General features: G+C 38.5%; 1 protein-coding gene across 5 annotated transcripts in view; it reads left to right on the plus strand.

Annotated features, from left to right (window-relative positions):
* GABPA (GA binding protein transcription factor subunit alpha) overlaps positions 1 to 11586 on the plus strand; it is a 50992-nt gene extending 39406 nt beyond the window's left edge. For all 5 annotated transcript variants that reach the window (XM_040980669.1, XM_040980671.1, XM_040980674.1 and 2 more), the window contains exon 10: positions 8411 to 11586. In XM_040980669.1, the coding sequence (XP_040836603.1) occupies positions 8411 to 8639 (229 nt within the window). In that variant the 3' untranslated portion in view covers positions 8640 to 11586. The remainder of the gene's footprint in view (positions 1 to 8410) is intronic.
* Positions 11587 to 12397: the final 811 nt, after the last annotated feature.

The raw sequence follows: 12397 nt of genomic DNA on the forward strand, positions 1-12397 counted from the left end.
CCCTTTCTGTGTAATTAAAATTAAAACTACTATTTTGTCAGTGGACGAAAATTGCACGTATACAATCAAATTTACAGGCCTAAAACTTAGAGTCACATAGTTAGAATTAATAATTAAGATGTGGGGGCAGATCTCTGCTTAAAACCCTGCTGGAATACCCACGAACTGTCCGAGTGTTTGGGTGTGAGTCTTGGTTATGCTTCTAAGTCCGGCTAATGCACACCATGGAGGAGCAAGTGAGGACTCAGACTTGGGCCTCCCGCATTGGAAGCCCAGATTGCCCTATCTTTGGGGCTTAAGGAGGATGGAAATCTGTGTCTCATTCTGCTTTTTCAGATAAAATTTTAAAATAATAAATAACCTGTGTAATCTCACCAGATTTGATTAATTCAACAATTACCAAAATCTATTTATTTATTTATTTATTTATTTATTGGAAAGGCAGATATACAGAGAGAAGGGACAGAGAGGAAGATCTTCTGTCTGATAATTCATTCCTCAAACGGCCACAATGGCCAGAGCTGAGCTGATCCAAAGCCAGGAGCCTCTTCCGGTCCCCCATGCGGGTGCAGGATCCCAAGGCTTTGGGCCATCCTCAACTGCTTTCCCAGGCCACAAGCAGGGAGCTGGATGGGAACCTGCGCCTGGCACATTCACGGCGAGGAATTTGGCCAATGAGCTACTACCCAGGGCCCTAATTCATTTTTTTTTGTTTTAAGGTTTATTTATTTTTATTGGAAAAGCAGATATACAGAGAGGGGGAGAGACAGAGAACGATCTTCCGTCCGATGGTTCACTCACCAAGTGACCGCAGCAGCTGGAGCTGAGCCAATCTGAAGCTAGGAGCCAGGAGCTCTTCCAAGTCTCCCACACAGGTGCAGGGTCTCAAGGTTTTGGGCCGTCTTCCACTGCTTTTCCAGGGCACAGGTAGGGAGCTGGATGGGAAGTGGGACCACCGGGATTAGAACCGGCGTACATATGGGACCCCGGCATGTGCAAGGCGAGGACTTTAACCATTACAACATCGTGCTCGGCCCTGTATTATTTGTTTGTTTTGTTTTGTTTTGTTTTAATTAAAACCTTACAAGGCAGTTGTTGATTATTAGGCCACCTAGTAAAATTTACAAAATGGAAAATCTAATCTCGGGATATTGTCTGGTTACATATCATAGAGACGTGATGCTGTCTGCTTAACAGTAAGAAGGCAGTAGACTGAAAAGGGAGCCCAGGAAGAATTTGGAATGTACGCATATTTGATTTAAACAAATAGTACTGGGAAAAAGAATATAGGAAAAGTTTGATTCAGTAGTGCTGCTACATTCAGCTCTCCTTCTGGAGGAAGCGTGACTCCTTCCTTGCCCTACCAAAAATCAGTTTTTTGTTCAAAATGATAAACTTGAAAAGTAATGTAGGAAGGCATCAAGAGATACACACCTTTTTGACTACTAGCACAGCAAGAAAAGACATTTATACTTTGACAAGTTGGGTTCGACAGAGTGGTTTTCAGTCACTAGATTGCTTGGTGCCTGGCTTACGTCCAGTCTCCTCCAGATCCAAACTGGCTTCCTTCTCTGTGTGTTCTGGAAAGTAGCAGGTGATGGCTCATGTCTGTGGTCCAGTGTTCGTGCTGTTATCTTTGTGGAAGACCTGGATGGACCTCCTAGTATGAGACTGATCCAACTCCAGCTGCTACAGGTGTTTTGTGGAGAGCGCCAGTGGGTGCAAAATTCTCCTCTGTCTCTGAAATAATAGAATTTCAAAAATTCAAAATGCAAAGTTTAAGACTCTATCAAGGGAAAGATCACAATTGGACTATATTTAAAATTCAGGCTTCTGACCATCAAAAGCTATCATCAAAGAGTGAAAGGTGTGTTGTTCATAACTGACAGAACACTCATGTCCAGAATATCTGAAGAAATCACAGAAATCAATAAAAAATATTTTAGCTAGACAAGAGACTTGAATAGACGATTTAGGTTAGGGATTATTCAAATAGATAAAGAATATAAACTCTAGGCCTGGCATGGTAGCCTAGCAGCTGAAATCCTCACCTTGCACGCACCATTATCCTGTTTGGATGCCGGTTCTAATCTTGGCAGCCCTGCTTCCCATGCAGCTCCCTGCTTGTGTCCTGGGAAAGCAGTTGAGGAGCTTTGGGACCCTGTACCCACATGAGAGACCTGGAAGAGGAGGATCTGGACCCCTGGCTTTGGATTCGCTCAGCTTCGTCTGTTGTGGCCACTTGGGGAATGAATTATCAGATGGAAGATATTCCTCTTTGTCTCTCCTCCTCTCTGAATAAACGTCTTTCCAATAAAAATAAAATAAATCTTAAAAAAATATATATAAACTCTAAGGTATGCATTCTCATGGAAATTCGAATTAAAACCACAGTAAAATGATACTGTCCACCTCCTAGAATGGGGAAAATTACAAATTAGATTACAAATAGCAGATGTTGGTGAGGGTATGGCAGTGTTTGGGCACTTTGAGAGTGCCCTTATTAGCAATTGTCAGGTACTACAGTTGCTTTAGAAGAACATGTCATGGCTAGTATTGTGTGGCACTGCAGGTTAAGCTGCTTCCTGAACACCGTTTCAAGTCCTGGTGCTCCATTTCTGATTCCTCTCCCTGCTGCAGATGGAACAGGTGTATAGGCCTGACCCAAAAGGAGCTTCAGCCTCCTGGCTTTGGCCTGGCCTAGACTTCGCCATTGACCGCTTTGGGGAAATGAACCAGCAGATTGAATACGTTTGTCTCTCTTTCTCTGTAACACTACCTTTCAAACAAGTAAGTTAGAGAAGGATGGCATGCATATGTGCACACCAACTTTCTGATACCATGCCCCAAATAGAAGCCACACAAATATCTCTAAATAGGAAAATGAACAAATCAGTTGTGATGAATCCAGATAATCAAAGCAAATGAATTACTGCTAAGACAGAGACTGTGGTCAACCTTGCAACATAATGTTCAAGGAAAGCCTCCACACCCGAGTGATTGCATACTGTATCTGTACATGCTGTGTCAGTGTATTCATTTGGAGTTTAAGAAACAGGAAAATTTAAGTTACAGCTTTTAAAAATGCATATTTTGGGCCCGGCGCGGTGGCGCAAGTGGTTAAAGGTCCTCGCCTTGCACGCCCGGGATCCCATATGGGCGCCGGTTCTAATCCCGGCAGCCCCGCTTCCCTTCCAGCTCCCTGCCTGTGGCCTGGGAAAGCAGTCGAGGACGGCCCAAAGCTTTGGGAACCTGCACCCGTGTGGGAGACCCGGAAGAGGCTCCTGGCTTCGGATCGGCATAGTATCGGCCCGTTGCGCTCACTTGGGGAGTGAATCATCGGACGGAAGATCTTCCTCTCTGTCTCTCCTCTCTGTATATCCGCCTTTCCAATAAATCAAATAATAAAAATAAATCTTTAAAAAAAATAAATAAATAAAAATGCATATTTTAATGATAAAAGTAAGAAAGTAGTATATGAGAGCAGGTTGTTTGGCCCTTAAGTGGGTTAAGAAGTTAATTAGGAGATATTTGGACATGATTTCAGTTGCTGACGTAATTGTTTTGTTTTCTTTTTGTGTTTATGAATTTTGTATCCATGAAAGGCAGGGTTAGAGAGGAAGACACAGAGTTCCCTGGTGTTCACTCTCCAAGCTGTGATAGCTGGAACTGGGTCAGCCTGCAGCCGGAAGCCAGATGCTTCTTCTGGGTTTCCCATAAGGGTGCAGGGGCCCCAAGCACTTGGGCCATTATCTACTACTTGTTTTGGCACATGAGTAGGGAGCTGGATCACAAGTCGAGCAGCCAGTACTCAGAAAAGCACCCTTATGTTAGTGTCAGCCCCACAGGCAGTGACTTTACCCGCTATTGCAGCACCGACCTGAATGACACTTTTAACAGGTAAGTGCTTACTGTTGGGCTAAATTACCAAGCTGTTCTCTTTTGTATCCTCTTTGTGTTGTTCATTTCATAACTTTTAAAAAGTTTTAAATTTGTATCAAATAATGGATGAACAGAAATCATATCCATGAAAGTGTGGATATCATACACTTTTTTACTTTACATTAGGGGAGCAAAATGCAATAATTACAGTTCAATACGGTTCTGATACTCCTGCTATATATCAGGTAGAAGTAAATGGCTAAAATTCGCATTTTCTATTTTATTACTAAGAAACTAAGAAACATACAAGATTATTTATTTATTGGAAAGGCAGATATACAGAGGAGGAGAGACAGAGAGGAAGATCTTCTGTCCAATGATTCACTCCCCAAGTGAGCCGCAACGGCCGATACTATGCCGATCCGAAGCCAGGAGCCTCTTCCGGGTCTCCCATATGGGTGCAGGGTCCCAAAGCTTTGGGCCGTCCTCAACTGCTTTCCCAGACCACAGGCAGGAAGCTGGATGGGAAGCAGTTCTGCCAGGATTCAAACCCGTGCCCATATGGGATCCCGGCACATGCAAGGTGAGGACTTTAACCACTGGGCTATCACGCAGGACTCATATTTATTATATATACATTTCTCCTTAATCCATTCATGTGATGGACATTTTGCGGATTACATATTTTCACTGTTACCAACAGTGACAGTGCTACTGTAAACGTCATATTGCATGCATGTCTTTGGTGCAGTGTGTTCATGTCATCTAGTGGGATTGCTGGAACATATGGCAAGTCTCTTTCTGGCTGTTAGATTTCTGTTCGGTTTCTATAGTGCCTGCACTAGTTGACATTTCTGTCAACATCCTCACCAACATTTGTTTAGCTCTCTTGGATAATAGGCATTTTCAGAGGGATGAAGTGATAACCTCATTCTGGTTTTGTTTTGCATAACTAGTAGTGTTGAATATTTTTTCATATATTTGTTGGCCATTAGTATTCCTTCTCCAGAAAACTGCATTGAAGCCTTTTAATAGCTTCTTAACAGGATTTTTTTAATTGTACTTTTTGAGTTGTTGATGTGATCTGGATATTAGTCCTTTGTTGGGTAAGTGACTTGCAAGTATTTTTCCCATCTGTCAAGTGTTAGAGAGCCTGGTTATTACATGGATAGAGCCAGCTGATTTTTGGCAGTCATTCCTGTATGTTAGGGTGGAGAAAAAAGAAACTCTTCACTAAATTGTGCTGATAAAACTGTATGTATATGTAGAAAAGTGCTATTAGATTCCTCCTGCTTACCATATGTAAAAATCTAAAGATTAGTCAAAAACTTGCAGTTCCAACCTCATTCTGAAATTATGAAAAGAAATGTTGGGAATATACTTCAAAACATTGGTGTTGGTGAAGACTTCTTAGTAAGGCAACAAAAGTAAAATAGATTGAATCACTTTCAGAATCCTCTGCATGTCAGAGCAAACAGTAAAATGAAGAGACATCCAATGGAATGTCTCTTCATTTATAAGCTACTTACCTGAAATTTTCTTAAGAAATTAAAAATCCTGGGCCCAGTGCAATGGCTCAGTGGGCTGAGTCCTCCCTCTTACGCGTCAGGGATCCCATAGTACCCTGGTTGGTGTCCCAGTTGCTCCAGTTCCCATCAGCTTGTGAACTGGAAAGCAGCAAATGGCCCAAAGCCTTGTGACCTGAAGCCACATGGAAGACCCAGATGAAGCTGCTGGGTTCAGATCGGCTCAGCTGCTGCCATTGCGGCCACCTGCAGAGTGAACCAGCTGATGGAGGGTCTTTCTTTGTCTCTCCTTCTCTGTTAATTTGTCTTTCCGATAAATATAAATAAATGTTAAATAAGCAAAGAAGAAAAGAAATTGAAAAGTCTACATTTTAGATTACATACAATTGGCCGTTTGTGGATGAGATCCAAATTTTATATTGATGTAATTTAAAGTGAAACACCTGTTTGTGTATGTGTGTTATATGTAACTGCTGCTGAAAAACTGAATGTAACTGTTACATATTTGCTACACTGGAGCTAGGAAAAAAGTCACTAAATTTCATCTAATTTACACTTTTCATTAGTGGACTCCTGATTAAGCTGTGCCATGTAGAGTAAGGTCTTGCTAAATGTGCTAGCTTATCTCAGATAAATAGTTCTTCCTTCTGCAATAGTTCTTTGATGGGCAGCACAATTTTTTTTATAGTTAAACAGCTACTTAATATTTTATTTTTGTAAAAGATTTGTTAAGAAGGATAGAAAGGTTGTTCATGCACTAGCTCATGCCCCATTTAAATGACTGCAGTGTCCGGAGCTGAGCTGATGATAAGCTAGGAGCGTCAGCCTCCACTGTTTTCCCAGATCCTAAGCAAGAAGCTGTATCAGAAGTGGTACAGCTGGGATATGAACAGGCGTCCATGTGGGATGTCAGCACTTGCAGGTGGAGGATAGGCCTTTTGAGGCGTGGCCCCAACCCCAGACAGCACAGTTTTTTTTTACCCCCTTTCTTTTTCTGAATTTATTTTATAATACAGTTCAATATGCTCTGAGGTTTCTCCTCTCTCCCTGTCTAAATCCTCTCCCCTACACTGATCTTCCCTTATAATATTATAATAGTATAGTCCTTCAAAAACAGTGCTAAGTCCACCATTCTGCTATTTAAGTGTGCCATGATATTGTAGGTATAGAGAATAAAGTCCAGCATGCTATTGTCAGGATGTATTTAACAGTTTCATGCGCAGTCCATCTTTGACTTGGAAGTAGGGGTGCATACTGCTATGTGTCTTCTCATCCTCATATGGCAGTCTCTTACACTGTGCCTCTGGATGACTCTGTGTACATGCCTGTTTACCTGTATATCTGTTCATCTTGTGGTCTTCATGAAGGTTCCCTTATATCAAGAGCATATAATATTTGTCCTGTGGGGATTGACTTATTTCACTGAGCCTACTGGTCTGTAGTTGGGACCATTTTGTTGCAGGCAGAGCAGTTTTAAAATACAAGCTTTATTGTCCGCCATCACAGAAAAAAATACCTAACTTTTTTTTTGACAGTACATAGTTTTAAAAATAAAGTTTTCCAATGTAAATAAATATAAATCTAGCACTTGCCTATTTCCCTCTTTGTTGAAAACATCTGAGAAATGGGTATCTTTAGTAGTTTTCTCCTAATTGCTCTATGTAAGTTTAGAAACATTAGACTATGCTCTGTAATATCCTTTCACTGTTTTTCTCTATCTTCTGTTTCTGCTAGCCCTTTTACATTCTAAGAGGTTGAAGATTATGCTTTAATTCTCAGGAAGTCTCTGGGGTTGCATTTTCAATCTCATTTTGTAATTATAAAAAATGGAGAAAGTAAAATTACTTTTCTATAGTTACAGAGGCAGTAAGTAGACTCTTTTTAAAAAAGTGTAAATATTTTCAGTTTATTTGAAAGGCACGAGCTAACAGAAGTCCAGATCTCCACCCAGGTTCCTCATGTGGGCGCGGCAGCTCAAGCAGTTGGGCCGTTCTCTGCTGCTTCCCACAGGCCATCAGCAGGAAGCTGGAGCAGAAGTGAAGCAGCCATCACTGGAACCAGTGGCGTGTAGGAAAGCACTGCCAACAGTGGCTTTACCTGCTCCTCCACAAGGCTGGCCCCAAAGTGGAAGATGTTGAATCTGGATTTTTTAACTCCAAAACTCTTGTTCATAGCTTCTGCTGCCACTCCCAGAGTTTCAGTTTTAGGGTTTTTTTTGTTTGTTTGTTTTGTTTTGTTTTTAATGTGTTTAATAAAAACAGTGATTTATCATGATGGTTGAAAAATGTGCTTTGAAAATTAGTATATAAGATTACATACTAGATTATATAAGATTTTATAAAGATTATACAAGATTTTAGATTGCTAGACATTCAAGTTTAATTTTATTTCTAAAATTTATTTATTTATGATACAACTCGTAGGCTTAGGGACTTCCTCTCCCGTCCTACTCGGCTCCTCTCACTGCACTGATTTACCCTATATTATTACCGTAGTTTAGTCCTTCAGAAAAGTCATGGGTTCATCATTTCTGCTCTTTAAGTGTATCTTGACATTGTAGGTATAGAGAATAGCAGAAAATCCAGCATCCTGTTGTCAAGATATGTTTAACAGTTTCATTGCAAGTCCATCTTCGATTCAGGAGTAGAGATGCATGCTACAGTGTGTCTTCACTTTTTAATGTGATAGTTTCTTGTATACTGTTCCTCTAGATTGTGTGTACATGTATGTTTTAATCTTGTGTTTTGCATGAAGGTTGCCTTAAAGAGAACATGTGATATTTGCTTGAGATTGGCTTGTTTCACTGAGCATTGAATATCTAAGTTTTAGTAAATCATATTTTGAAATCGACTTGAATGGTGTGTTTTACAGTCTGTAATGTTAGTGTGTGTTACCACTGCGGTGAGGGCAGTTGTCTCCCAAGTTTCTGCTGGTGAAACAGTTTGAAGTATTGCAACAATCCAATGTATTTATTTTGTCCTAATTAGTTTTCTCTTTTAAAGGTATTATTATGATGGGGACATGATTTGTAAAGTTCAAGGCAAGAGATTTGTGTACAAGTTTGTCTGTGACTTGAAGACTCTTATTGGATACAGTGCAGCAGAATTGAACCGTTTGGTCACAGAATGTGAACAGAAAAAACTCGCCAAGATGCAGCTTCATGGGATTGCGCAGCCAGTCACAGCAGTAGCCCTGGCCACTGCTTCGCTGCAAACAGAAAAGGACAACTGAGGCCGACACCTGCGGGCGTCTTTCTTACATATTCTGAGCAGGGATTGCTCTTACCTTTATTACTGAATTTGAATCTTTTATTTCTAGAATGTACAATCCAATGCATGATTTTTATATAAATATTTCATACTCTTGTGAATTGGATCTTTTTACTTTGAGCATATATTTTAGAATATGTGTTTGTTAAAAGATCACCACATTATCTGCAGCGTGACAGCAGATTCCTTGTGGGGTAGTTTGTTCACAGTCAGGAAAGCTAAAAGTGGTCAGTATTAATGTCTAGCCCTACCAAAAATAGCCACTGGCATCTGAAGATGAAAAATAAATGAAGTATCTCCAGGAAACAGTCTGGCTTAACTATTTTTGAAACTAACTTTGCTCTCTGCTGCTTTAGATGTTGCTTTACATAGAACCAGAAAACAGAGTTGCTTGGCTAGAGCATGTGTGCCTGTCTCATCTAATCAAGCAGAGCTAAAATGTTCCTATCAAATAAAATTATAATATTAGTAAATTGCTAAGCTGAGTATCAGATTATTAAAGTAATTTATATATTTGCAAGTAAAGGTTGGTAAGTTGACTGGCAGGCAGCAGTGCTGAAGGCAATGGTTGAAATGGCTAAACTCAGGCCATTACAGATTTTCTATATAGATTATAATGTCAGGCCAAGAACTTAAATTATTTTGAAAGAGGCATTTAATTCTAATAAACCAGCTCTTAGAGAAGTTCTAAAATCATCTCTTTTTCCTTTCAGAGACTTAAAAATTGAAAAGGTATACCTCAGAAAATATATTTGGTTGGTTTAGCTTGGCTTCCCTTTGTGTGTGTGTGTGTATGTGGTTTTTGTTTGTTTATTTTTGGTCTAATTACCCACTACTACCAGTTTAATCTGCAAAGCATATATATATTCCTGCAATTCTGATGTGATAAAGACTTTAAATTAGTCAGCAGTACTTTACTTTTAAAGATATTTGTAATGACTGCTAAGTGTAATCAGAAAACTTGACTTCCACCATAGGTATTCTCTTTGAAACAAAACTTCCCACTTTTTTTTCCTTTTGCGTGTTAGATGTGTGTACAAATGTTCTGTACATGTGCAGTTTACCACTTTATGTGGGCATTTAAACACATTTATATGAAGGCAGAATTACCCAAAAGGAAAATCATTAAATCATTTTGAAAACTCTTAAAATCAGTCTCACATATGAACTTCCTCACAACAAGCTAACACTAAAAACAAAAGAATAGAAATGGTTTTTCTTCGTAGTGTTGTTTGTTTTCAGACAATACAAATGAGAACATGAAATTCTGTGTAAAAGGAGATTGATTTTCTAATATTCTTTGGTGCATCTCCCCCTCATCCTCTCCTTGAAGTCCATTGCCGGAAGCAGCTTGGAGGATTGAGCCCGTGCTTTTCACTGACTTAGGAGGGAGGGACCAGGGCTGGCAGGAGCTGGCTGCTGCCCACACTGCGCAGGGCCCACCCATGTCGCCTGCTGGTCCTTCAACCCTGATTGTGAGTGCTATGCTATTGCACTACCTGGTATACTGTTTGGACACTTATTATATTGCTGTCTTAAATTCAGGATTTTGCAGTAGTTCTATGAGTAGTAAAATCTGTAAGTTTATAATTACATAGAAAAAAAAAGGACAAATTGTTAGTGTGATTGGGCACTTTCATTGCAAGAATATCTCAATAGAATAATATAAAATAATAGCTTGAAGCTCAAGCTTCAGAGAACAAACTGCTGTGGAGGGGCCTGCTATTGGTCCCAGGTTGACAAGTCACTTAGAGTTTAAAAATATCATAAAGTGTACTCTGGGTATATTATCAGAAGTAAAGATATATTGACTTTTAGATTTAAAATGCTTCTGGGAAAATATGTCAACATTTTAGCCAAGATAGCAGACTTCCCTGTGTATTTAGATTTCTAAGGCATGGGATAGCAGATTTATTTTAGATTTGTAACATCAAACTATTGTTTCTTTTTTCCTTTAACCATTCCTTGGTCTTTTTGGGGTTTTTTAAAGCCATTTTCTTCCCCTATCAGTTTTTTGTTCCTCACAATTTGAACAGAGCCTTTTCACCCGTGGCCATAGGCTGTTTCTCCACTTTGTCATGCAGCCTTCTTATGTACTGTGACTTCAGTAATGTGACTGATCGATTAAAGGAGCTTGTATTTGCCTCCAGATATTTGTATTGTCCTTATTGAGGTTACAGTTACCAGAAAGCTAGGTAGTCTTCTATTAAAAGATAACTAAGATTGTGAAAGAAAATAAAATTAATGCTCTTCTCTTTATAAAATTTTTAATACAATTTAGAATATATCCAAGGAAAGATACAACTATTGATCATCTTTTTTATCCTACTAAACTAATGAAATTTTTGCTTTAATATTAGAACTGTTTTTTCCAGGTGAAATTTTGAGTCCTTTTTCAAACATATTGCTAGCCTGATGTCTGAATATGTGTGTTATGCAAAAATCACGCTAAGCAGGAGGAGTGTATGTGTAGGGTTCATCTTCACATGGATCAACTCATAATGTTTGCTTATTTTTTTTTTTATTCTGTCCAGATTACTTAATTAGAAAAAATTGTTGTTTTCTGCCAATACTAAAAGTAATACCCAGTACATTTCTTTGGAAGGTTGTGTTTTGATAGGTCTGTTTTTGCCTGCTCATCAATTTATGTTACTGCCTCTAAAAAAAAAAAAAACTAATGTGTATATATCTTCGAAATAGCACAAAAGTATTTTAAAGTTCACAGCTGTAAAAGGAATATGTGAGAAACATAATGTCCTTAGACCGAAAGAGTGTAAAAAATACTGAAACTTGAGTATTTCACTTGCTGTCAGGAAAAAAAAAATAATTTTCAGTCTTTTGTAAAAGGGAGGAAAATTTTTGCATACGTTTTTACTCTTTAAATAAAGACACTTATACTGTCATAATAATGATTATGTATTTCTTTGTGGTTTTTATTTTTATTGTAATTTTACATAAAAGTTACTTTCTATTTTTACTTAGATAAAAAATATTTGTGCATAAAATGTAAAAAATAGTAAAATGAGAAAAAAATAAAATATTATGCATTATGCTTCCATGTTGTTCAAAGGATTATTTTTTTCCCTAGAAACAAATTCCTAAACTTTTGGGTTGGTTTGAAACCTAACAGTCCATTTGTGATAAATTACTTGTGTGTACTTCTTTATTTAACAAACTCTCAATTTGGTAAGAATAGTGCCATGGAAGTAAAATTGTTGGTAGACAGTCTGGTTTTGAGATAAGTAAGAATACCCCATCTACAAAGTCAGTTTCAGAATCACAAATGACCTGGGAAGACTAAGTACTTGTCAAAGGGCAAACTAATGATTGTTAACTTTAAGGTGTTAGTTTGACCTTCTGGAAATATTTTATTTAAAAGTCGGCTGTTTGAATTGGCTGGAGAAGCCTTAACAAAAATTAGGGAATAGATGATAGAAGGAGTCAGAAAAAAAATATAGTGTCCTTGTGTGGATGAAGGGATGACTAAACCTTGACATACTTAATTAAGAAATTATAGTGTGAAATGCTTTAAAAATACAGATTCTAATTTCTATATTTTAAAGTAATTACAGCCATCAGAACATGAGTGAGGTATATGAGAATACTTAAAAATTTTCATGGAAAATGGAAAGGTAAATTTATTCCGTTGCCCAAAATTTTGAAAGCGAGGCATAGTTTTTACATAATACAGGCTTCCATGAATGTTTTGAAGTATTCTTA

The sequence above is a fragment of the Ochotona curzoniae genome, unplaced genomic scaffold, assembly GCF_017591425.1.
Source record: "Ochotona curzoniae isolate NIBS_2020 unplaced genomic scaffold, NIBS_Ocur_1.0 contig_3498, whole genome shotgun sequence".
In the NCBI taxonomy this organism is placed as follows: domain Eukaryota; kingdom Metazoa; phylum Chordata; class Mammalia; order Lagomorpha; family Ochotonidae; genus Ochotona; species Ochotona curzoniae.